This window comes from Papio anubis, chromosome 20 (genome assembly GCF_008728515.1).
Source record: "Papio anubis isolate 15944 chromosome 20, Panubis1.0, whole genome shotgun sequence".
Classification (NCBI taxonomy): Eukaryota; Metazoa; Chordata; class Mammalia; order Primates; family Cercopithecidae; genus Papio; species Papio anubis.
This window is the reverse complement of record NC_044995.1, coordinates 68422-94393: the sequence shown is the minus strand read 5'-3', so window position 1 is coordinate 94393 and position 25972 is coordinate 68422. Positions and strand designations below refer to the sequence as shown.

Genomic DNA, 25972 nt, shown 5'->3' with positions numbered 1-25972 from the left:
GTGATTCTCGTGTCTCAGCCTCCCAAGTAGCTGGGATTACAGGCACCTGCCACCACTGGTGGGGAGACTGGCTTCATGGCCAGACTCCAGGACTCTTACGGGTCAGGGACCAACAGCTGGGGAGGGCCAGGGTTTGGGGTAGGGGCAGAACAGAAGAGAACACTGTCTATGCCAAGCCCACTGTGTACCAGATACTCCACCAGCAGCTGAGAGGGTCTCCCTCAGTCCTCACAGCAGCCCGGGGAAACCAAGGCAAGATTCACAGATGGGGAAACCAAGGCAGGATGAGCCTATGAGCCTGGTTCCAGGCCCCACAGCTGGGAGGCACTGGAGCTGGGATTTGAACCAGGGCTGTGACCTTCAAACTCTCACGCCCAACCATATCTGGCAGTCGTCTCTCATATCCGTGTCTTTCCCTGTCCCTGACCTTTCTGTGTATCTCTGTCTCTGCCCTCCGTGTATCTCTGTTGGGTCTCTCAAGGTCTCTGGCCCCTGTGTGTCTCTGTCTCCTCTCCTCTGGGTCTCTGTGTGATATACCCCTCTGTGTATCTCTGTTGGGTCTCTCAGGGTCTCTGGCCCCTGTGTGTCTCTGTCTCCTCTCCTCTGGGTCTCTGTGTGTCTCTGTCTCTGCCCTCTGTGTATCTCTGTTGGGTCTCTCAGGGTCTCTGGCCCTGTGTGTCTGTCTCTCTGGGTCTCTGTGTGTCTCTGTCTCTGCCCTCTGTGTATCTCTGTTGTGTCTCTCAAGGTCTCTGGCCCCTGTGCATCTCAGCCCCCTCTAGGTCTCGGTCTCCCACGAGCTCCGTCCTCTCCCTCTCCCTGTCTCCCTGGCTCCAGCCCTGTCTCTGCTGCTGTGGTCCTGGCTGTGCCTCTGTCCCTGTGTGTGTTTCCAGGGTGCCCCTAAGCATCAGCCCGTGAAGGCGAGTTTCTGTCGCCCGTCCCCAGCGGTGGCCTAGTGCTTGGAACAGTGCGGGGCAGACGGGAGATGCTCAGTAAATATTTCTCAAATGAATAAAGGAATGAATGAGTGAGTGAATGAATGAGCTCGCTGAGATGGGCGAGATCAGCGCCATTTCCCAAATGAGCAACGTGGGCTCCAGGTGGGCGCCCACAGGCCCAGAACTGCCAGCCCGGAAGGTTCCAGTGTGGGCTTGACACTGACCCCCTGGACTCTGCCCCCAGCTGAGCACCAGACGCCAGGACGTGCCCATCACTGCTCCTCCCCGCCCTCAGAGCAGGGTGACTCCCTCTGGCCTCTCCCCGCTGTCGGAGGCGTGGGTAGCAGCTGGGAAAACCGGCTGGGTGCTGCCCCTCCCCTTGGGCCGGGCACGGAGTAGGCACCTGGCGGGCTCCCCAGGTGGCAGACGCTGTCGCTGCGCACACCTGGCCTCCGTGCCGCCTGCTCCCTGCTCGTCCTCCCCTCCCCACCCTCACCCACCTGCCATGGACGGGCCCGCTGAGCCCCAGATCCCGGGCTTGTGGGACACCTATGAACCTGACATCTCGGAAATCAGGTGAGGCCCAGACCTGGGCAGCAGCCAGGAGATCCCGGGGAGGACGTGGCTGTTTGGGGGAGCCAGAGGCTGTGGCAAGGGTGGCCTCCAGCCTCCCATGGCGGCAGGCCTAGCCCAGACTTGGCTGGCGGGGCTGGGCTGGGCTGGGGCATCCAGCGTGGTGTACAGGTCCCTCCTGAGAAGGGAGTGAGGACACGGCCGTGCTGAGTCACCAGTGGGGATGCCTGGGGTGTCCCTGTCCCTCTTGGGGCCTCAGTTTTTCTGTCTGCCAAAGGGGCTCACAAGCCCCGTGTGTCCCTGATAGAGGAGTGGAAGAGAGCAGACCGCTTGGTGCACAGTAGTTGCTCAGGAAACACAACGGCCTGTAGTGCCCAGGACACCCCATGCAAGCCTGAAATAAGGGGGGTGTTTGGGGTGAAATGGGAGAAACTGGGACGCCGCTGAGACCCAGAGGGAGTCTGTGTTCTAGGGGGCTTGGGGCTGAGAGGGCAGGCTCCGGACTCTTCAGGTATCCTAAGAGTGGTTAGGGCAGAGCACTGCCCACCTCCGTGAGCTCAGCGTGACTCCCTGTTCCTGGGGATGAGTCAGGCACTTTGACAGCACCTGCTTTCCAGGTGGGGAAACTGAGGCTGGGAGGGAATGCGACATGACCGCAATTACAAAGCTAGAGGCAAATCTGAAGCCAGTCTGTCTCACCCCAGAGCCTGTGGTTTCTCCTGCTCCTCACAGCCTTGGTGATGTCCCTTTACACCCCTCCCCGTGGCTCCGTTTTTCAGGTGAGCGTGCAGAGGCCCAGAGAGGGCAGGCAGCCTGCCCCATATCACACAGCGAACTGCTGAGACAATCTGCAATCCCTCGTATCTTGTACTCTTGCCAAGTGAGACCTTCCTGGCAGCCTGGACCCCTCCAGCCACCGTGGGCTGTGAGGAGGAGGACAACCAAGACCCGTTCTCAGCCCAGTTGCCTCATTCCTTTCTTATTTTATTTTATTTATTTATTTTTTTTGAAACGGAGTTTCGCTCTTGTTGCCCAGGCTGGAGCGCAATGGCACAATCTCAGCCCACTGCAGCCTCCGCCTCCCGGGTTCAAGTGATTCTCCAGCCTCAGCTTCCCAAGTAACTGGGATTACAGGAGCCTGCCACCACGCCTGGCTAATTTTATTTTTGTATTTTTGGTAGAAAAGGGGTTTCACCATGTTGGTCAGGCTGTTCTTGAACTCCTGGCCTTAGGTGATCCACCTGCCTCGGCCCCCCAAAGTGCTGGGATTACAGGCGTGGGCCACCGCACCTGGCTGCCTCCTTTCATTCCACTGTTTCAGGCCCTCCCCTCCCCTCCCTCAGCCAGAAGCTGGGGCATGGAGAGGCCTTCTTCGGTGCCTGGGACTCCAGAGACAGGCGCAGTTCAATCCTGATTGCTGTGTGGCCTAGACAAGCTTCCTAGTGTCTCTGGGCCTCCTGGGCTGAGAGCGGTGACCAGGCTGGCCCAGTTCTGCTTGAGGGAGGCCCCAGCATTCGGTACTCAACATTGGCTAATCCAGGCCTTCTGAGCTCTGCAATTCTTCCCTCCAGAGATAAACAGATAAACCAGCTCGCCTCTGGGAAGGCCTCACCCCCACCCCATCCAGGCACCTGGGAGCCTTTTTTATCTCTGCTAAGGCCCTGCCAGCTGGTCATAAAATGCCCTGAGTGTGCTCGCTAAGTGGGTGACCTTGGTTCAGTCATTGACCCTCTGCGAGGCTCGGTTTCATCATCGTGAGGGAGAACAGCCCTCCCCTGCAGGAATCCTCCAGCCCTGAATGGCTGCAGCGCCCTGGGGGGTGCCCTTAGGACCTCAAACTTCCAGGCTCTTCTGGAATCCCCTAGGCCAGGAAGCGTGCCTCTCCCCAGCGAGCCCACTGGAGCATCCCCCTGGGGCCTGCTTCCTCCTGGGTGTCCCCCTCTCGGGTCCCCTCAGATACGCCACATCCCCCTGAACTCAGCAGCCGCCTCAAATTCCCATCTCCTCCTGGGTTGCCCATCTCAGGGATGCCCCCCCTCACCCCACATCACTGGCTCAGATCCACAGGGCTTCTCCTGGCCCCGACTTTCCCCTCTGCTCGCCCCCAGCCTGTCAGTCCCCAATCCCCACCCCAGTCCCCTGACTCTCTGTCCCGGTTCTTCCTCTCGGTTGCCACAGCCCCAGCTCAGGCCTCCTCATCTCCCCCCAACACCACCTCAGCTGTCCCAGGCTGCTCCTCCCTTCCTCCCAGCCATCCTGTGAATTCCTCAGCGCCCAGCCCTCACCCACCCCGCCCCCAGCCTCCTCACCTGCATTCCAACTACTCTACTACTTTGTGTGGGTTTTTTTTTTTGAGACTGAGTCTGGCTCTGTCACCCAGGCTGGAGTGCAGTGGCACGATCTTGGCTCACTGCAACCTCCGCCTCCTAGGTTCAGGTGTATTACGTCATCTAATCCTCACCGCCATCTGAGATGAACCCACTCTGATGTCATCCCATGTTAGAGATGAGGCCCAGAAAGGTTGAGTGACTTGCCTAGGGTCACACAGCTGCCAAGCAGGGAACAGCCAAGATTTGAACCAGGGAAGCCTGACTGTATCATGCGCTGGACAGGAAATGTAGAGATGATGAGCAAGACCAGGAAGGAGCGAGATTCAGGAGGTAGACTCAGCCCAGATGGGAGGCGTAGCAGGCACTCTGAGGTTCTAGCCTCCCGAGTAGCTGGGATGACAGGCACACTCTAACACGCCTGGCTAATTTTTTATATTTTAGTAGAAACGGGGTTTCATCATGTTGGCCAGGCTGGTCTCAAACTCCTGACCTCAGGTGATCTGCCCGCCTCCGCCTCCCAAAGTGATGGGATTACAGGTATGAGCCACCGCGCCCGGCCTAATTTTTGTATTTTCAGTAGACACAGGGTTTCACCACTTTCGGGGCTTTGCACGCACCAGTGCCCTGTCCTTTGCCTGGACTGACCTCTGCCCTCTCTCCTTCCTTTGCCAAACTGCTCAGGCTTTAAGATTCAACACAGGCAATTTAGGATTTTTGGCCAGGGGGATGAGAGAAGGCAGGCAGACACCTACCCCAGGTTCCAGGTCCCTGATCATGCCGGTCTAACTTCAAATCTGCCCCGTGGCACCAAAATATTGGCCTGTTCGTGGATAGGAAATGAATGTGGGAAATTTGTGGAAAGGATGTCGAGAATGAATGAATGAATGGAGGTTCCATTAAGCAACCTCTGAGCTGGGGCTTTCAGAATGAGTCAGGGTTAGCAGACGGGGAGGAGGGGCAGGGCATGCTGGGAGAGGGAATGGTTGGGGCACAGGGACGTAGGTGGCTTCAGGAGAGTAAGGATCAGCTGGGTCCGAAGAGAGGCAGCCGCAGTGGAAACTCCCTGTGGTGGGTCATCCTGAAGCAGACCTGAGTGGCTCTCAAATGGTTCATTCTTTAAGCACCCCGGAGGGAGGGAGAGAAACTAGTTTTCAGAATACACACATACGTGATTTAAAAAAAAAAAAAAAAAAAAAAAGTTGCTGGCGCAGTGGCTCACACCTGTAATCCCAGAACTTTGGGAGGCCGCGGCGGGTGGATCACTTGAGGTCAGGAGTTCGACACCAGCCTGGCCAACATGGTGAAACCCCGTCTCTACTAAAAATATAAAAATTAGCCAGAGTCATGCCGCACGCCTGTAATCCCAGCTACTCAGGAGGCTGTGGCAGGAGAACGCTTGAACCCAGGAGGCGGAGGTTGCAGTGACCTGAGATCGTGCCACTGCACTCCAGCCTAGACAACGCAGCAAGACCCCTGTCTCTAAAAAAATAAAATAAAAACCAAACAAGGAATTGACCAGAATTTAATTCAGGATAGCAGCTCAAGGGAAGAGTAGATGCTACAGGGAGGGGCCCAGAGATATCAGCAAGATGCATCGCTCAGAATGTTCTAGTTTATGGGGTTGGTTATAAATTATGCTTTAGAAATTTAATATGTGAGATCGGGCTCCGTGGCTCATGCCTGTAATCCCAGCACTTTGGGAGGCTGAAGAGGGCAGATCACTTGAAGTCAGGAGTTCAAGACCAGCCTGGCCAACATGGTGAAACCCTGTCTCTACTAAAAATACAAAAATTTGCCAGGCGTGAAGGTGCCTGCCTGTAGTCCCAGCTACTCGGGAGGCTGAAGCAGGAGAGTTGCTTGAACCCAGGAGGCAGAGGTTGCAGTGAGCTGAGATCGCACTACTGAAAAAAAGGTTGGGGGAAAAAATTTAAAACCCCCTCTAAAAAAAAAAAAAAAAAAGAAATTTAATATGTGTTCCATGTGGCCTTGTATGTAAAAAGGACTAAAAAGGATAATAAGGGCTAAATTAAAATCGTAAGAGGCCGGGCGCGACAGCTCATGCCTGTAATCCCAGAACTTTGGGAGGCCGAGGCGGGCAGATCGAGAGTTCGAGACAGCCTGGCCAACATGGAGAAACCCTCTCTCTACTAAAAATAGAAAAAAAATCAGCCAGGCATGCTGGTGGGTGCCTGTAGTCTCAGCTACTTGGGAGGTGAGGCAGGAGAATCGCTTGAACCCAGGAGGCAGAGGTTGCGGTGAGCCAAGATCGTGCCATTGCACTCCAGCCTGGGCAACAAGAGTGAAACTCTGTCTCAAAAAAAAAAAAAAAAAAAATTACAATTAAAAAGATTTTAAAAAAATCGTAAGAGGAAAACATTTGGCACAGGCGGTAGGCAGGATGGGCTGCAGAGCCAGTAGACTGACAAGCCCAGGATGTTATAATCCCTGTAACATCCTTGAAGTTGTTCTCAACCTATTGAGTGCTGTCTGTACTACCTCATCTAATCCTCACAGCGGTCTGAGATTAACCCACTTTAACTACTGTCATCCCCTGTGAGAGGTGAGGCCCAGAGAGGTTGAGTGACTTGCCCAGGGTCACACAGCTGCCAAGCAGGGCGTAGCCAGGATTTGAACCAGGGAAGCCTGACTGTATCACGCCCTGGATGGGGAACTTAGGGATGAGCAAGACCCGGAAGGAGCGAGATCCGGGAGGGAGACTCAGCCCCAGACAGGAGGCATAGCCGGCGCTCTGCGGTTCCAGGCGTTTCTTTGCATTCCCTGCATGCTGGGCTACGGAGAGTGTCAAGGCCAGAGAAGCCACGCCGGCCTTTGGACCTGGGGCGCCTCGGGCAGCCAAGGAGAGCTGCGATGGCCGCTCCTCCCCTCGCTCTGATCTCGGGAGTCCCTGGCGCCAGCACCGTCTCATCTCTGCCTCTTATTGGCGGGGAGGGCGGGGCGAGGAGGAGCCAACTCTGGTTTTTCAACCCCGGTCCCGCCTTCCTTAGGGAGGGCTGAGCCACTTGAATGATTTTACGGCCAAAACCCTGCCAGTCATGAGGCTGCTTTTTCTTTTTTCTTTTCTTTTCTTTTTTTTTTTTTGAGACGGAGTTTCGCTCTGGTTGCCCGGGCTGGAGTTCAGTGGCGCCATCTCGGCTCACTGCAATCTCCGCCTCCCGGGTTCAAGCGATTCTCCTGCCTCAGCCTCCGGAGTAGCTTGGACTACAGGAGCACGCCACCATGCCGGGCTAATTTTTGTAGTTTTAGTAGAGACGGTGTTTCGCCATACAGGTCAGGCTGGTCTTGAACTCCTGACCTCAGGTGATCCACTCGCCTCGGCCTCCCAAAGTGCTGGGATTACAGGAGTGAGCCATCGCACCCTGAAGCTGCTTTTTCTGAGACAGGGGCTGATCAAGAGGTTTCAAACAGTTAAGAAATAATAAGACATTGCCTCCCCGCTGGGTGAAATTTGGGCAGGCAGACTAGGGAGAGGGGCTTTGGGGCCGGCACTAGCGGATGCGGGGACTTGGAGAGAAGTGGAAAAAGATGCTCACGGTTCCCTCCTTCTCCCCCCAGCCCCTGACTCAGGCTTGAGGAGTGAGGGACAGGATGCGTTTTCCTTTCCACTCGCTCTTTGGGGTGGGGGGTGGCAGTTGTGCCTGGCGGGCCTGCGTATTAGGGACCGGCAGAGGAAAGGAACTGAAGTGGGGACGTTCAGAGTTCAGGATCCATTTGGTTTTGTTTTGTTTGTTTGTTTTGTTTTGTTTTTTTTTTTTTTTTGAGGCCGGAGTCGCTGTGTCTCCCAGGCTGGAGTGCAGTGAGCGCGATCTCGGCTCACTGCAAGCTCCGCCCCCTGGAGTTCCACATGCATTCTCCGCCTCAGCCTCCCATGTAGCTGGGACTACAGGCGCCCTGCGCCAGCCCAATTTTTTGTATTTTCAAGCCAAAACGAGGTTCACGTGATGCTGAGATAGTCTCGATCTCCCTGACCTCGTGATCACCCGCCTCGGCCTCCCAAAAGTGCTGGGATTACAGGCTTGAGCCACGGCCCGGCCTTGGTTTTGTTTTGTTTGTTTTGTTTTGTTTTGGAACAGTTTTTGCTCTGTCACCTTAGAGTGCAGTGGCCGCGATTTTAGCTCACACAGCCTCGCGGCTCCTGGGTTCAAGCGATTCTCTTGCTTCAGCCTCCCAAGTAACTGGGATTACAGGCCTGTGCCACCATACCCAGCTAATTTTTGTGTTTTTGATAGAGACAGGGTTTCTCCATGTTGGCCAGCTGAGTTCAGGACTCATTTGGAAAGAACCGAGCAGCCCAGTTTGCCACCTGGAGGGTCTGGAGGAGGAACTGTGGGACCCAGTGGGTCACCCATGACATGAAATAAATGCCAGGCCGAGAAGGGAGACCCTAGCCTTGCCAGGAGGCCTGGAGTGGAGGCCCTAAGACAGGTGTGGCCGGCTACTTACACGGGGACCAGAGCCCCAAGGATCTGGGAAAGTGGGGACCCTGACACCGCAGGCAAGAATGCATGCAGGGACCAGGTGCCACAGCTCACGCCTGTAATCCCAACACTTTGGGAGGCCGAGGCGGGAGGATTGCTTGAGGCCAGGAGTTCAAGACCAGCCTGGGCAACATAGCAAACCCTCATCTCCCTTTAAAAAAAATTAAAAAGAAAAGAAGAATGCCCACAGGAAGGCAGTCCCAGGTTCGAACACCGCCTCTGTGGCTCAGAAGCTGGGACCCTCCTGGTAGACAGGACTGCCCTGAGGGCTGAGCGTCTGTGAAACGGGCAATGACTGAGGAAGGGCTTGACCGGGGCTCACGGCTGACTCAGCGTTTGTGCTGTTTCTCTCTTTCCTCCTTCCCCAGTTTCTGGGACCGCTGCTGAGCCAGGGAGGGAGGGAGGGGATGGGTGAGGAATGATAATAATGACGAGCTTCCTGAACATCTGCCCTGAGCCAGGCCCTGTGCTGAGGGCAGTGTGGGGAGGAGCTCATTCAGTCTTCCCAACAGCCGTGTGTGGTCCCAGTGTTACAATGCCCGTTTTACAGATGGGAAAACTGAGGCCCCACTCATAACCCTCATGCCAGAGAAAGGAATCCGACAGGGGCTTGGAACTGCAGTCAGAGGCTGCCCCTCAGTGGCCATTTCTTCTCTGGGGGCCTTGTCACCCCCTGTGGTTTCCATGACTCTGGCCACCCTCCATAGATATATACCACGAGCCCATAGGAAAACATTTTCTCGTAGCCACGTTTTTTAAAAAACATAAAAGAAACAAGTGAAATTAATTTTAATCACATATCTAATCTATCTGAAATAGCATTTCCACATATACTCAATTTCAAAAATTGTCACTGAGGCTGGGCATGGTGGCTCATGTAATCCCAGCACTTTGAGAGGCCGAGACGGGTGGATCCCTTGAGGTCAGGAGTTCGAGACCAGCCTGGCCAACATGATGAAACCCCATCTCTAGTAAAAATACAGAAATTAGGTCAGCCGCGGTGGCTCACGTCTGTAATCCTAGCACTTTGGGAGGCCGAAGTGAGCCTATCACTTGAACCCAGGAGGTGGAGGTTGCAGTGAGCTGAGATCCCGCCATCGCACTCCAGTCTGGGCAACAAGAGCAAAACTCCGTCTCAAAAATTAAAAAAATTAAAATTAGCCAGATGTGGTGGTGGGCGCCTGTAATCCCAGCTACTTGGGAGGCTAAGGCAGGAGGATTGTTTGAACCCAAGGGGCAGAGGTTGCAATGGGGCTGAGATCGCACCTCTGCACTCCAGCTTGGGAGACAGAGCAAGACCTTGTCTCAAAAAAATAAATTCCAGCCCTGTGCGGTGGCTCATGCCTGTAATCCCAGCACTTTGGGAGGCTGAGACAGGCGATCCCCTGAGGTTGGGAGTTCCAGACCAGCCTGACCAACATGGAGAAACCCTGTCCTACTAAAAATAGAAATTTAGCCGGTCGTGGTGGTGCATGTCTGTAATCCCAGCTACTCCGAAGGCTGAGGCAGGAGACTCGCTTGAACCCGGGAGGCGGAGGTTGCAGTGAGCCGAGATCACACCATTGCACTCCAGCCTGGGCAACAAGAGCAAAACTCTGTCTCAAAATAAATAAATAAATAAATAAATAAATAAATAAATAAAATTAATTAAGATAAAATAAATAAATAAATAATAAAGGTATGCTGGAAGGGAGAGAGCAAGGAGGCGTTTGAGAGCAAGGAGGAGAGAAAAAAGTGAAGTGCCCCAGGCGAAAGGTGTCGCGCAGGGTGCGGTTCCACGGTGTGGTGGAGCATTCCACACTCAGGGAACAAGCCAAACTGGACAGTGAGAACGGAACAATACTGGCAGCCCAGCTAGAGCGGGACTCGGAGGGGCAGGGCCTGTGGTGAGACTGCCAGGCTTCAAGGGACAGAGCCAGGGACCTCGAACCTAAGGTGTGTGCTCCATCAGGCAGATGTGGGTGAAAGATGCTCTCCATCCCGGAGCCCCACTCTCCTCTTCTCCAAAATGGGCCTTGGCTGGGTGCAGTGACTCACGCCTGTAATCCCAGAACTTTGGGAGGCCGAGGCAGGCGGATCACCTGAGGTCGGGAGTTCAAGACCAGCCTGGTCAACATGGCGAAACCCCATCTCTACTAAAAACACAAAAATTAGCCGGGCCCAGGGGCTTACACCTGTAATCCCAGAACTTTGGGAGGCCGAGGCAGGAGAATCACTTGAGGTCAGGTGTTTGAGATCAGCCTGAACAACATGATGAAACCCCGTTTCTACTAAAATACAAAAAATTTAGCCGGGTGTGGTAGTGTGCCTGTCATCACAGCTACTTGGGAGGTAAATAAATAAAAATAAAAAATCATATGAATATTTATATAGATTTTTATTATTATTATTATTTTTTTTAATTTTTTTTTTTTTTGAGACGGAGTCTTGCTCTGTGCCCCAGGCTGGAGTGCAGTAGCGCGATCTCGGCTCACTGCAAGCTCCGCCCCCCTGGGTTCACGCCATTCTCCTGCCTCAGCCTCCAGAGTAGCTGGGACTACAGGCGCCCGCCACCTCGCCCGGCTAATTTTTGTATTTTTAGTAGAGACGGGGTTTCACCGTGTTAGTCAGGATGGTCTCGATCTCCTGACCTCATGATCCGCCCGTCTCGGCCTCCCAAAGTGCTGGGATTACAGGCTTGAGCCACCGCGCCCGGCCTGATTTTTATTATTATTTTATTATTTATAGATCACAGTTTTACCTGTTTTGAGGATATATACGATATTTATACAGACTTTATTTATTTATTTTTTGAGACAGAGTCTCACATCCTCACCCAGGCTGGAGTACAGTGGCACGATCTCAGCTTAATGCAACCTCCGCCTCCCAGGTTCAAGCAATTCTCTTGCCTCAGCCTCCCAAGTAGCTGGGATTACAGGCATGCACCACCATACCCAGCTAATTTTTGTATTTTTAGCAGAGACAGGGTTTCACCATGTTGATCAGGCTTGTCTTGAACTCCCAACCTCAAGGGATCCACCTGCTTCGGCCTCCCAAAGTGCTGGGATTACAGGTGTGAGCCACCGTGACCAGCCGATATTTATATAGACTTCAAGTGTGCAGGAATTGGAAAGAAAAGAAAAAAGTGAAGGGGGAACTTTCCCTATCAGATCTTTTTTTGTTTGTTTGTTTGTTTGTTTGTTTGTTTGAGACGGAGTTTTGCTCTGTCGCCCGGGCTGGAGGGCAGTGGCCGAATCTCGGCTCACTGCAAGCTCCGCCTCCCGGGTTTACACCATTCTCCTGCCTCAGCCTCCCAAGTAGCTGGGACTACAGGTGCCTGCCACCTCGCCCAGCTAGTTTTTTGTATCTTTTTGGTAGAGACGGGGTTTCACCGTGTTAGCCAGGATGGTCTCAATCTCCTGACCTCGTGATCCGCCCGTCTCGGCCTCCCAAAGTGCTGGGATTACAGGCTTGAGATAAAAATGTATTATATATTTTTTAATATAAAATTTTATTAAAATAGATTTTTTGTGGAGACAGAGTCTCACTATGTTGCCCAGGCTGATTTTGAACTCCTGGGCTCAAGCCATTCTCCCGCTTTGACTTCCCAAAGTGGTAGGATGACAGGGGCATGCGCCACTGCACCCAGCCTCCTATCAGATCTTAAAACCTACTTTACAGCTACTACAATGCAAATCATATGATATCCACTCTGTGACCTAGCAATTCTGTTCCTAGTTATTTGCCCGAGAGAAATGAGAACACAGGTTCCCACAAAGACAGGAACAGCTGTGGTGGCTTTGGGAGTAATAGCCTGACCTGGAAACCACCCAGGTGTCCATTAACAGAGGACTGGATCAACACATTGTGATTTATTTATGCAGTGGAATTCTACTCAGCCGCAAACGGGAACAAGCTCTAATGTACACACAGACACGGAAAATGTCAGAAACATTATGCTAGGCAAAAACAACCAAGACACCAAAGAGCCTCTTCTGTAAGATGACAGGTCCAGAGCATGCAAGATGGAGTTGACACAATCTGTGCGGTGGGGGAGGTGGAGGGGTGGCCTCTGGGGACAGGGCAGGGACTGATTGAGACAAGGTGCAGTCCGGGGCGTAGGCGCCGTGGCTCACGCTTGTAATCCCAGCACTTTGGGAGGCTGAGGCGGGTGGATCACTTGAGGCCAGGAGTTCAAGACCAGCCTGACCAACATGGCGAGACCGCATTTCTATTAAAAATACAAAAATTAGCCGGGTGTGATGGCACATGCCTGTAATCCCAGCTACTCAGGAGGCTGAGGCAGGAGAATCGCTTGAACCCGGGAGGCGGAGGTTGCGGTGAGCCAAGATCGTGCCATTGCACTCCAGCCTGGGTGACAAGAGTGAAACTCCGTCTGAAAAAAAAAAAAAACACACACACACACATACAAAAATCAGCCAGGTGTGGTGGTGGGCACCTGTAATCCCAGTTAGTCTGGAGACTGAGGCAGGAGAGTTGCTTGAACCTGGGAGGCGGAGGTTGCAGTGAGCCAAGATGGCAGCGCTGCACTCCAGCCTGGGCGACAGAGTGAGACTCCATCTCAAAAGGTGCAGTGGCCCCATCATGGATCACCGCAGTTTAGAACTCCTAGGCTCAAGCAATCCTCCCACCTCAGCCTCCCAAAGTGCTGCAATTACAAGTGTGAGCCACTGTGCCCGGATTACTTTTTTACATAACTAAGATACGACTTTCTATCTGTCTCCACCCTTGCTTTTCCGTTCTTTGTAATGTCAGACATCTTGCCAAATAAATGCCACCTCCTCCTCCCAACCTTTTATTATGAAATTTTTCGAAACTTACAAGAACAATGGAAGGATTACCCCGTGAACACCCCTATACCCACCACCACTAAAATTTGGGGGTTTTAACATTTTTAAAATCTTTTTTCTTTTTTACAGTGTCCCTCTCAGGATACACTGAAATTTTATTGTATAGTACTTGTTTTGTCACAGATCTTTGCATCCCTCTAGCCATGTATCAATCCTTCTGGCTTTTTTGTTGTTGTTGTTGTTGTTGTGGTTTTGTGGTGGTTGTTGTTTTTTTTTTTTGAGACGGAGTCTCGCTCTGCCGCCCAGGCTGGAGTGCAATGGTTGGATCTCAGCTCACTGCAAGCTCCACCTCCCGGGTTCACGCCATTCTCCTGCCTCAGCCTCCCAAGTAGCTGGGACTACAGGCACCCGCCACCACGCCCAGCTAGTTTTTTGCATTTTTTAGTAGAGACGGGGTTTCACCGTGTTAGCCAGGATGGTCTCGATCTCCTGACCTCGTGATCCGCCCGTCTCGGCCTCCCAAAGTGCTGGGATTACAGGCTTGAGCCACCGCGCCCGGCGGTTGTTGTTTTGAGATGAGATTTCACTCTGTCGCCCAGGCTGGAGTGCAGTGGCGAGATCTAGGCTCACCGCAACCACTGACTCCCAGGTTCAAGCGATTCTCCTGCCTCAGCCTCCCAACTAGCTGAGATTACAGGTTTGCACCACCACACCCGGCTAATTTTTGTATTTTTAGTATAGACAGTGTTTCACCATATTGGTCAGGCTGGTCTTGAATACCTGGCCTGGTGATCCACCTGCCTCAGCCTCCCAAAGTGCTGGTATTACAGGCGTAAGCCACTGCTCCCGTCCTAATTTTTGGTTTTTTAGTAGGGACAGGGTTTCGCCATGTTAAACAGGCTGGTCTCAAACTCCTGACCTCAGGTGATCCACCTGCATAGGCCTCCCAAAGTGTTAGGATTACAGGCGTGAGTCACGGCACCCAGCCTAATCCTTACTTTTGATGCATTTCAAAGTAAATTACAGACATCTGAATGTTTCACCCTAAACATTCCAGGGCTGCATATTATTAACTACTTCAAAATTTGTTTATGGGTGTGTGTGTGTGTGTGTGTGTGTGTGAGTGAGAGAGAGAGAGAGAGAGAGAGAGAATCTCCCTCTGTCACCTAGGCTGAAGTGCAAAGGCTAGATTTTGGCTCACTGCAACCTCTGCCTCCCAGGTTCAATCAATTCTCCTGCCTCAGCCTCCCAAGTAGCTGGGATTACAGGTACCAACCACCACGCCCGGCTAATTTTTGCATTTTTAGTAAGATGGGGTTTCGCTCTGTTGGCCAGGCTGGTCTCAAACTCCTCACCTCTGGCGATCTTCCTGCCTCGGCCTCCCAAAATGCTGGGATTACAGATGTGAGCCACTGCTTCCGGCCAGTGTTTTTTTTTTGTTTTGTTTTTTGTTTTTTAAATAAAAGTTTACCTACAGTAAACCATGCAAATCTAAAGTGTACTACTGTTTTTGTGTGTGTGTGTTTGTTTTTGAGACAGGATCTTGCCCTGTCACCTAAGTGGTACAACCACAGCTCACTGAAGTCTTTTTTTTTTTTTTTTTTTTGAGACGGAGTCTCGCTCAGTCGCCCAGGCTGGGGTGCAGTGGCCGGATCTCAGCTCACTGCAAGCTCCGCCTCCCGGGTTGACGCCGTTCTCCTGCCTCAGCCTCCCGTGTAGCTGGGACTACAGGCGCCCGCCACTGCGCCCAGCTAAGTTTTGTATTTTTAGTAGAGACGGGGTTTCACCGTGTTAGTCAGGATGGTTTCGATCTCCTGACCTCGTGATCCGCCCGTCTCGGCCTCCCAAAGTGCTGGGATTACAGGTGTGAGCCACGGCGCCCGGCCCTCACTGAAGTCTTGACCTCCCCAGCTCAGACAATCCTTCCACTTCAGCCTCCCAAGTAGCTGAGAGAACAGGCACATGCTACCACACCAGGCTAATTTTTTTTTTTTTTTTTTAGATTGGAGTCTTACTCTGTTACCTGGAGTGCAGCAGTGGCATGGTCTTCGCTCCACCTCCTGGGTTCAAGCAATTCTCCCACCTCAGCCTCCCAAGTAGCTGGGACTGCAGGCATGTGCCACCACGTCCAGCTATTTTTGTATTTTTAGTAGAGACGGGGTTTCACTCTGTTGGCCAGGCTGGTCTTGAACTCCTGGTGTCAAACTCCTGACCTCGTGATCTGCCCGCCTCGGCTTCCCAAAGTGCTGGGATTGCAGGCGTGAGCCACCGCACCCAGCCTAATTTTTTTTATTGTTATTTGTAGAGATGGAGTCTCACTATGTTGTCCAGGCTGGTCTCAAACTCCTAGGCTCAAGTGATCTTCCCACCTTGGGCTCCCAAAATGTTGGGATCACAGGCACGAGCCACCGCACCCAGCCTCAAGTGTGCTCATTTTGAGAAATACATGTATGGCTGGGCGCGATGGCTCATGCCTGTAAATCCAGCACTTTGGGAGGCCAAGGCTGGTGGATTGCTTGAGGCCAGGAGTTCGAGACCATCCTGGCCAACATGGCAAAACCCCATCTCTACTAAAAATACAAAAATTAGAGGGACATGCCAGGCGTGGTGGCTCACACCTGTAATTCTAGCACTTTGGGAGGCCGAGGTGGGTGGATTGCCTGAGCTCAGGAGTTCCAGACTAGCGTGGGCAACATGGTAAAACCCCGTCTCTACTAAAATACAAAGAATTAGCTGGGCGTGGCAGCGTGCTCCTGTAATCCCAGCTAGTTGGGAGGCTGAGATGGGAGAATCACTTGAACCCGGGAGGCGGAGGTTGCAGTGAGCCAAGATTGCACCACTGCACTCCAGTTTTGGTGACAGAGCGAGACTGTCAAAAAAAAAAAAAATTAGAGGGACGTGTTGGCACACACCTGTAATCCCAGCTACTTGGGAGGCTGAGACACGAGAATGGCTTGAACCTGGGAAGTGGTGTTTGCAGTGAGCCGTGATTGTATCACTACTCTCCAACCAGGGCGATAGAGCAAGACTTTGTCTCAAAGAGAGAGAAAGAGAGACAGAGAGAGAGAGAGAGAGAGAGATGTATGTATAACCCAGGTCCCTGTTGAGCTGTAAACTCCTTTTTGAGTGGCTGAATTCCAGCGTGTCTCCGGTCTGGACTCATTTACCCCGTCCTCTATTGCTTCTGGCCCTTCTTGGAACATCATCGCCATTATCGCCCTGGGATATGTTTCACTGTGCGCTTCCTCAAGGGCATCTGTCTATTCCTTACATTTCTAGGAGGTCAGGTTCATTTGGGGATCTGGCAAATAGAACACAGTGTTTAACCAGGCGCGGTGGCTCACGCTTGTAATCCCAGCACTTTGGGAGCAGATCACAAGGTCAGGAGTTTGAGACCAGCCTGACCAACATGGTGAAATCCCGTCTCTACTAAAAATACAAAAATTAGCCAGGCATGGTGATGCATGCCTGTAATCTCAGCTACTCGGGAATCTAAGGCAGGAGTAATCGCTTGAACCCAGGAGGCAGGTTGCAGTGAGCCAAGATCATGACTGGGCAACAGAGCGAGACTCTGTCTCAATAAAAAAAAAAAAAAAAAAAAAGAACACAGTGTTACCCATGGTCAGATATTGGCTTTTGAGGTAGGACATGGCACAGGGAAAATTTCTGCCACCTCCTAGCTCTCCTGCTAGTGGGGAAGGCAGATTTCAAGAAGGCAACAGGCCAGGCGCGGTGGCTCATGCCTGTAACCCCAGCACTCTGGGAGGCTGAGGTGGGAGGGTCACTTGAGTCCAGGAGTTCAAGACCAACCTGAGCAACACGGTGAGACTCTATCTCTACAAAAAATGTAAATATTAGCCAGGTGTGGTGGTGTATGCCTGTAGTCCCAGCTACTCAGGAGGCTGAGCTGAGGCAGGAAAATCACTTGAGCCTGGGAGATTGAGGCTGCAGAAAGCTATGACTGCATCACTGCACTCCAGCCTGAGCAACAGAGCAAGGCCCTGTATCCAAAAAAATAAAAATAAGCAGGGCACGGTGGCTCATGCCTGTAATCCCAGCACTTTGGGAGGCCAAGGCAGGAGAATCCCATGAGCCCAGGAGTTCAAAACCAGTCTGGGCAACATAGCGAGACCCCTGTCTCTACAAAAAATTAAAAAATTAGCTGAATGTGGTGGCATACACCTGTAGTCCCAGTTACTGGGGAAACTGAGGTGGGAGGATCGCTTGAGCCCAGGAGCTCAAGGGTGGAGGTCAAGGGTGTAGTGAGCCAAGATCGAGCCACTGCACTCCAGCCTGCACAACAGAGTGAGACTCTGTCTCAAAAAAAAAAAAAAAAAAAAAAAAAAAAAAAAACCACTATTAAAAGGGGCTGCAAAAGAGGCCAGCAGGATGTGGAGATGGGCAGTAAAGTGCACAAGGTGGGAGGTTTCTTGCTTTAGCCAAGGCGGTCAGGGAAGACCCAAGCCCTGAAGATGGAGAAGGAGCTGGCCTTGAATCCTGTAAATCTCCCTAAGAGGTTATGCCAATCACACTTCTGCCGAGAGAGTCTCTCTGAGCCATGGCCAAGGGTGAGTCATCCTGCTGAGAGGTTGAGCTGGGGACGCCTGCCCAGATGGGCTCCAAATGCAAGCCTGTCCGGAGATGAGTGAGGGCGAGCCTGGTGGGGAGAACAGCCCGGACAGAGGCGGGGCAGGATGCGGGGACACTGCTCGGCGCGTCCTGGGAGTGAGGCGCATTGAACCCAGCTCAGGCTGGTGGGGGGGTCTTGGCAATGCTCTCTCTCCAAAGGCGAGTTGATCACAGGCGCCGGCAGTGAGTCAGCGAAACCGTGTGCCAGGGCTGCTGAGAAACCCCGCCTGCTGTCGGATTGCATTCCTGGAAGGGTGGGCCGCTCAGGGCCCCCCAGCTCCAGCCCCACTCAGACCCCAGAATCCCCGCAGCCCACTGCTCACTTCCTTTGGGCGCACTCTTCCTTCTGATCCCCACACACCGCTCCCTCCTCTCTCGCTACCTTCAGTCTTTGCTCAGATGTCCGGTTCCCAGAGGGGCCTCCCTAACGCGGCCGTTCTAGCAGCGTTTAGCATTTAGATAAATGACAAAATTAAGATTAAATATTAGATACATTTTAGATAAATTTTTATCTAACATTGCAACCCATTGGTCTCAGTGACACCTGTAATCCCAGCACTTTAGGGGGCTGAGGTGGGAGGATCGCTTGAGCCCAGCAGTTTTCTTTCTTTTTTTCTCATTTTTTTTTAAAGAGATTGGGGTCTTGCTCTGTGTAGCCCAGGCTGGTCTTGAACTCCTGGCCTCAAGCAATCCTCCCATCTTAGCCTCCCAAAGTGTTGGGATTACAGGCATGAGCCACCATGCCTGGCCTCAAGTTTTTTGTTTTTTTTTTTTTCTTTTTTTCTGAGACACAGACTCACTCTGTCACCCAGGCTGGAGTGCAGTGACGCGATCCCAGCTCACTTCAACCCTCGCCTCCCAGGTTAAAGTGATTCTCCTGCCTCAGGTTCCTGAGTAGCTGGGATTACAGGAATGCGCCACCACGCCTGGTTAATTTTGTATTTTTAGTAGAGATGGGGTTTCACCATATTGCCCAAGCTGGTCTCAAACTCCTGATGTCAAGTGATCCACCCGTCTCGGCCTCCTAAAGTGTTGGAATTAGAGGCATGAGCCACCTCGTGAAGACTGTTAATCACATCTGCAAAGTCCGTTTGGCCACTTTGGAACACAGTCTCAGATTTCAAGGATTAGGACGAGAACATCATTGGAGGCTGTGATTTGGCCAACCACAGCCACAGAGATGGAACTACACAGACTTTACCGTCCAAGTCTGGCTCTTTCGCCCAGCGCAATGCCTGGGAGACCCTTCCCTGTGTCTGTGGGTACCGCTGGTTTGTTTTTTTGTTTTGTTTTGTTTCTTTCCTGAGACGGAGTTTCACTATTGTTGCTCAGGCTGGAGTGCAATGGCGTGATCTGGGCTCACTGCAACCTCCACCACCCAGGTTCAAGTGATTCTCCTGCCTCAGCCTCCCGAATAGCTGGGATTACAGGCGCACACCACCACACCCAGCTAATTTTTGTATTTTATTAGAGACGGGGTTTTGCCATGTTGGCCAGGCTGGTCTCGAACTCCTGACCTCAGGTGATCTACCCACCTTGGCCTCCCAAACTGCTGGGATTACAGGCGTGAGCCACTGCACCCAGTTTGCCCAGGCTGGTCTTGAATTCCTGGCTTCAAGCAATCCTCCTGCCTGGGTCCTTCAATAAATATTGACAAGCACCTCCCTGGTGCCAGGCTCTGCTGAGAGTGCTTTAGGTACATTGGCAAACAAGACAGAACAGAAAAAAAAACCCAAATTTGTTTAAATTCCCAGGTTCATGGAGCTTACATGCAAGCAGAGAAGATGGTCAGTAAGCCATCAGTGTCATCTGTCAACTGTAGAGCAGCTCAGGAGTGACAGGTGTGATGGTAGGCAGAGCAGGGGAAAGGGGTGCAGGGGGTCTAGCTGTAAACAGGATGCTCCGGGGTAGCCCTCATGATAAGGGGTGACATTTGGAGCAAAGGCTTGAAAAAGTGGAGGACAAGAGGCGTGAGCCACTGTGCCCAGCTGTCCTTGTATTTAACGAAAACTAATGGCTGCTGTGTGACCTTGGGGGACTCTATTAACCGCTCTGGGCCTCCATTTCTTCCAGCATAAAGTGGTCCTCTCACTACCCCCCTCGTGAGGTTCTGGGAGAAGTCTAGGATCGTGCATGTTCTTGGCATAGAGTTTCTGTACAGGTGGCTTCCATGCTGGTGCCAGGCCCTTTCCTGGGATTGGAGGGGGATGGGCAGAGGACATTCAGAGGTTTGAGGAGGCTGTGTCCCCATCTCCTGGGGCAAGGAGGCTATTGGTCAAGAAGGTCTGCATTTAGAGGGTGACATCTGTGCCGGGAGCGGTGGCTCACGCCTGTAATCCTAGCACTTTGGGAGGCCGAGGCGAGCAGATCACGAGGTCAGGAGATCGAGACCGTCCTGGCTAACATGGTGAAACCCCATCTCTACTAAAAATACAAAAATTAGCCAGGTGTGGTGGCACACACCTGTAGTCCTGGCTAGTAGGGAGCCTGAGGCAGGAGAATGGTGTGAACCCAGGAAGGCGGAGGTTGCAGTGAGCCGAGATTACACTACTGCACTATAGCCTGGGCAACAGAGCGAGACTCTGTCTCAGAAAAAAAAAAGGAGGGTAACATCTGACCTGTGTCGAGGTGGATGGAGGAGTTGGGAAAGGCACTCAGAGAGCGGAAAATGGGCGTGCCTAGAGCTGGTGTCTGCAGGAAGGAGGCCAGAGGAGGCAGTGACCTAGGGTTTGACCTGAAGGCACTGAGGCGCCACAGGATAGCTGGGAGCAGAGGAGGGGCAGCAGAGAAGACCTGGAGGAGGCTGAGTCCAGGGCCCACAGGGAAAGGAGAAGGCCTGAGGTGGGCAGGAACACAGGGACAGAGAGGGAACTGGGGCCTGGTAGGCCGTGGAGGAGGGAGGCAGGAGGCCTGGGAGGTTGGGCCTTTAAGAGTTGCATGTCTGGTCGGGCGCGGTGGCTCAAGCCTGTAGTCCCAGCACTTTGGGAGGCCGAGATGGGCGGATCACGAGGTCAGGAGATCGAAACCATCCTGGCTAACACGGTGAAACCCCATCTCTACTAAAAAATACAAAAACATAGCCGGGCAATGTGGCGGGCGCCTGTAGTCCCAGCTACTCGGGAGGCTGAGGCAGGAGAATGCCATAAACTCGGGAGGCAGAGCTTGCAGTGAGCTGAGATCCAGCCACTGCCCTCCAGCCTGGGTGACAGAGCGAGACTCTGTCTCAAAAAAAAAACAAACCAAAAAAAGAGTTGAATGTCTGCCGGGTGTGGGTGGCTCACACCTGGAATTCCAGCACTTTGGGAGGCCGAGGTGGGTGGATCACCTGAGGTCAGGAGTTTGAGACCAGCCTGGCCAACATGGTGAAACCCCATCTCTACTAAAAATACAAAAATCAGCTGGGCATGATGACAGGCACCTGTAGTCACAGCTATTCAGGAGTCTGAGGCAGGAGAATCGCTTGAACCTGGAAGGTGGAGGTTGCGGTGAGCTGAGATCATGTCACTGTACTCCAGCCTGGTGACGGAGCAGGACTCCATCTCAAAAAAAAAAAAAAAAAGGTCACATGTCCATTCGCCGTACAGGAGGCTGAGTCGTTCCCAGCGATCACCTGCCTGCTGCGGCCACCAACCCGGAGCTCTGTCTGCTGTCCCTGCCCCCAGCCTCTCACTGGCTCAATTGTCCCCTTCATTCCTCCACTCAAATCGAGTGATATCAGCATGTCAGGCCCTGGATGTGTTCTGTGGGAACAAACAGGCCTGTGACCCAGGCGTAGAGAAGGTCGCCCCGGGGGCAGATTTGTTCTACAAGGTGGACAGCAGGCGCAGGGCACCTGTTTTAGGAATGCGAGGATGCAGCCACATAGGCGCTTGGGCGGGTGTCGGGGGTGCTCCTTGGCGGGCTCAGTGCTCAGGCCCAGAGAGTGGCAGGGTCAGGGGGGCATTTCCAGGAGCAGGAACAGCAGCTCCAGGGGCCCAGAGGTGGGACTAGTGCTCGGTGCATTTGGAGGTCTTGGCGGACTGTGGGGTTCATGGGGAAGGAGGGCCTGAGTCTACAGGGCTGAGAGGCCACCGCAGCTTGGGTTCAAATCCCAGCTCTGTTCAGTTCTTGTGTGGCCACAGCCAAACTGCTTCCCTTCTTGAACATCCATGTCCTGTCTGTAGCACTGGAACCTACAGTGAGAGCCTGATTCTACCGCACCCACTGCACGACAATTGGTTTGTTTGTATGTTTGTTTCTAGAGGCAGGGTCTCACTCTGTCACCCAGGCTGGAGTGCAGTGGTGCAATCTCAGCTCACTGCAGCCTCAAACTCCTGGCTCAATTGATCCTCCTGCCTCAAACTCCCAAGTAGCTGGGACTACACGTGTATGCCACTACACTCAGCTAATTTTTAATTTTTGCACAGAGACAGTGTTCTCACTATGTTGCTCATGCTGGTCTCGAACTCCTGTCCTCAAGTAATCCTCCTGTCATGGCCTCCCAAAGTGCTGGGACTACAGGTGCGAGCCACTGCGCCCAGCCGCTGGGGAGTTTTCAAAGTGTCCGCAGCACCCAGGGCTGAGAACTGCTACAGCAGCTGAAAGCCATAAGTGTCTTTGACTTTGCTTTTGTCCTGGTAAACCCCTTCATTCCTTCCTTCCTTCCTACACTCAGTCAATCAAACACTGGTTGAACACCAACATGTCCCAGCACTGTGGGCTCCACCCTGGCCTCTGGGCAGTGGTGGTGGGACCCCCAATTTGGAGATTGTAGGTGCCAAGAGGAATGGGCAAGATGCCCTCCCATTCATTCATTTATTCCTTCAGGGCTTCTCCAAGGGCACAGGGTCTTTTCTTGTTGGCATCTGGGTTTTCCTCTCCTGTAAGCTGGGAAGGAGCTTTCTCCCTCAAGGAGCTATTGGCCAGATCAAAGACTAAAATAATGCTAAACAGAGCTTCCGTTTCCTGATAAATGTATTGGGAGCCAGGCACTTAAAATATATTATCCCATTGAATCCCCAAGTAGGATTAAAACCTCAAGGCAGAGATTGTTCTTATCCTCACGTGACAGATGAGGAAACTGAGGATCAAAGAAGTGAGGTCCACTGCCCAAGGCACAGAAAGGGCAAGTAGGACCTATGGAAGCCCAGCCAAGGCCCAGCAGGCGCTCAGTAGCTAATACTCCTGAAAACTGATTACCTCACCGCGTCCGCCTACTGGACTAAATCTGCCTGGTAACCGATGACATCATCACTAATTCCACGCCCACGCTCAACCTATGGGATAACTGATGACATCACTGAACAAAGTAACTGCAGTTTATTGAAGGCCTACTGTGTGCGCAAGGCTGTGCTAAGCAGGCCCTCCTCTGAGTTCACATAAGGCACCGTGGTGCCTGCTACTGCATGAAATAATCATAATAATTTTAGCTCAAAGTTACGGAATGCAGACTATGAGCTAGGCTCTGTTTTAATCTTTTTTTTTTTTTTGAGACAGAGTCTTGCTCTGTCCCCTGGGCTGGAGTGCAGTGGCGCAATCTCGGCTCATTGCAACCTCCACCTCTTGGATTCAAGCAATTCTCCTGCCTCATCCTCCCGAGTAGCTGGGATTGCAGGTGCCCACCACCACATCCGGCAAATTTTTGTGTTTGCTTTTGTTTTTCTTTTTGTTTTTGAGATGAAGTCTCACTCTGTTGCCCAAGCTGGAGTGCAGTGGCACGATGTCAGCTAACTGCAACCTCAACCTCCTGATCTCGTGATCCACCCGCCTTGACCTCCCAAAGTGCTGGGACAACAGGCGTGAGACACCTCACCCAGTATCTTTTTATTAAAAAAATTTTTTTAATATTTTATTTTTATTATTTTTATTTTATTTTATTTTATTTTTGAGATGGAGTTTCACTCTTGTTGCCCAAACTGGAGTGCAACGGCACCACGATCTCAGCTCACTGCAACCTCCGCCTCCTGGGTTCAAGCGATTCTCCTGCCTCAGCCTCCGGAGTACCTGGGATTACAGGCATGCGCCACCACGCCCAGCTAATTTGTGTCCTTTTAGTAGAGACGGGGTTTCACCATGTTGGCCAGGCTGGTCTGGAACTCCTGACCTCAGGGGATCCACCCGCCTCCGCCTCCCAAAGTGCTGGGATTACAAGCGTGCGCCACTGCGCCCGACCAGCTTTATAAGGTTTATAGGGACAGTGTCACCACTTTACAGAAGAGGGACCAAGGCTCTGAGGAGGAAGTTCCTTGCCAGGGTCCGAGTGGCGCCGCCCTGAGAACCCTGGCACCCACCTCCCTGCTCTCCCTCATGGCGTCTCCCCCACCCTTCCACAGCCAGAAGTTGCCAGGTGAATACTTCCGGTACAAGGGCGTCCCCTTCCCCGTCGGCCTGTACTCGCCCGAGAGCATCAGCTTGGCGGAGAACACCCAAGATGTGCGGGACGACGACATCTTTATCATCACCTACCCCAAGTCAGGTACCTGCTGGGCTGCGGGCGTCCGGGGCTGGGGAGCGTGGGGAGGGGGTGCGGCGGAGGACGGGAAAGGCACATCGAGGAAGAGGGGAGGAGGAAAAGCGGGGCCAGGTTTGTTGAGAACCGTGCCTCTGCCAGAAGTAGCCTCCCAGGGATACCCACCTGGCGCCCAGCCTCTCCCCTCCAGGTCAGTTCTCAACACTTCGCCTTCCCTGACCTCCCTGGCTGAAATAGGGCCCTCCTTCTGTCCCTCCCTGTCCTCTTTACCCTCTACTTTTCTTTTTTTTTTTTTTTTTGAGACGGAGTCTCGCTCTGTCGCCCAGGCTGGAGTGCAGTGGCCGGATCTCAGCTCACTGCAAGCTCCGCCTCCCGGGTTCACGCCATTCTCCGGCCTCAGCCTCCCGAGTAGCTGGGACTACAGGCGCCCGCCACCTCGCCCGGCTAGTTTTTTGTATTTCTTAATAGAGACGGGGTTTCACCGTGTTAGCCAGGATGGTCTCGATCTCCTGACCTCGTGATCCGCCCGTCTCGGCCTCCCAAAGTGCTGGGATTACAGGCTTGAGCCACCGCGCCCGGCCTACTTTTCTTTTATCTTCTCTTCTGTTTTCTTTTCTTTTCTTTTTTGTAGAGATGGGGTCTCGCGACGTTGCCCAGGCTGGTCTTGAACTTCTGATCTCAAGTGATCTTTCCGCCTTGGCCTCCCAAAGTGCTGGGATTACAGGCATGAACTACCACACCTGATCATTTTTATTTTTATTTTTTGAGACAAGGTCTTGCTGTGTCACTCAGGCTGGGGGTGCAGTGGTGCAATATCAGCTCATCAATCCTCCCATCCTCCCAAAGTGCTGGGACTACAGGTGCTGGTCACCACCTAATTGTATACCTTTTTTTTTTTTGGAGGTCTTGCTCTGTCGTCCAGGCTGCAATGTGGCGGTACAATCTCAGCTCATTGCAGCCTCGACCTCCTGGACTCAAGTGATCTGCCCACCTCAGCCTCCTGAGTAGCTGGAACCACAGGTGTGCACCACCACACCTAGCTAACTTTTGTAGAGATGGGGTTTCATCGTGTTGCCCAGGCTGGTCTTGAACTCCTGGGCTCAAGCAATCTTCTTGCCTCAGCCTCCCAAAGTGCTGGAATTACAGGCGTGAGCCACCGCACCCAGCTAAATTGTATACTTTAAAGTGATGAATTATATACAATTTGAGTGTCTGAGTTTGAGACCAGCCTGGGCAAAACGGCAAACCCCCAGTCTATTTTTTTTTTTTTTTTGGTGACAGAGTCTTGCTCTGTGGCCGAGGCTGGAGTGTAGTGGCGTGATCTCAGCTCACTGAAACCTCCGCCTCCCAGGTTCAAGCAATTCTCTGCCTCAGCCTCCTGCGTAGCTGGGATCACAGGTGCCCACCACCACCTGTGGCTACTTTTTTTTTTTTTTTTTTTTTGTATTTTTAGTAGAGACGGGGTTTCACCATCTTGGTCAGGCTGGTCTTGAACTCCTGACCTCATGATCCACCAGCCTCAGCCTCCCAAAGTGTTGAGATTACGGGCGGGAGCCACCGAGCCCAGAATTTTTTTTTTTTTTTTTTTTGAGACAGAGTCTTGTTCTGTTGCCCAGGTTGGAGTGCAGTGGCGTGATCTCAGCTCACTGCCACCTCCGCCTCCCGGGTTCAAGTGATCCTCTTGCCTCAGCCTCCCGAGTATCTGGGACTACAGGCGTGCGCCACCATGCCCAGCTAATTTTTGTATTTTTAGTAGAGACGAAGTTTCACC

The 25972-nt window shown here is 52.6% G+C and overlaps 1 protein-coding gene across 1 annotated transcript in view; it reads left to right on the top strand.

Annotated features, from left to right (window-relative positions):
- The first annotated feature begins 1024 nt into the window (after positions 1-1024).
- SULT2B1 (sulfotransferase family 2B member 1) overlaps positions 1025-25972 on the top strand; it is a 47356-nt gene continuing 22408 nt past the window's right edge. Inside the window, exons 1-2 of the mRNA XM_003915835.4 lie at positions 1025-1511; positions 24065-24207. Coding sequence (XP_003915884.1) covers positions 1441-1511; positions 24065-24207 — 214 coding nt within the window. The 5' untranslated portion in view covers positions 1025-1440. The remainder of the gene's footprint in view (positions 1512-24064; positions 24208-25972) is intronic.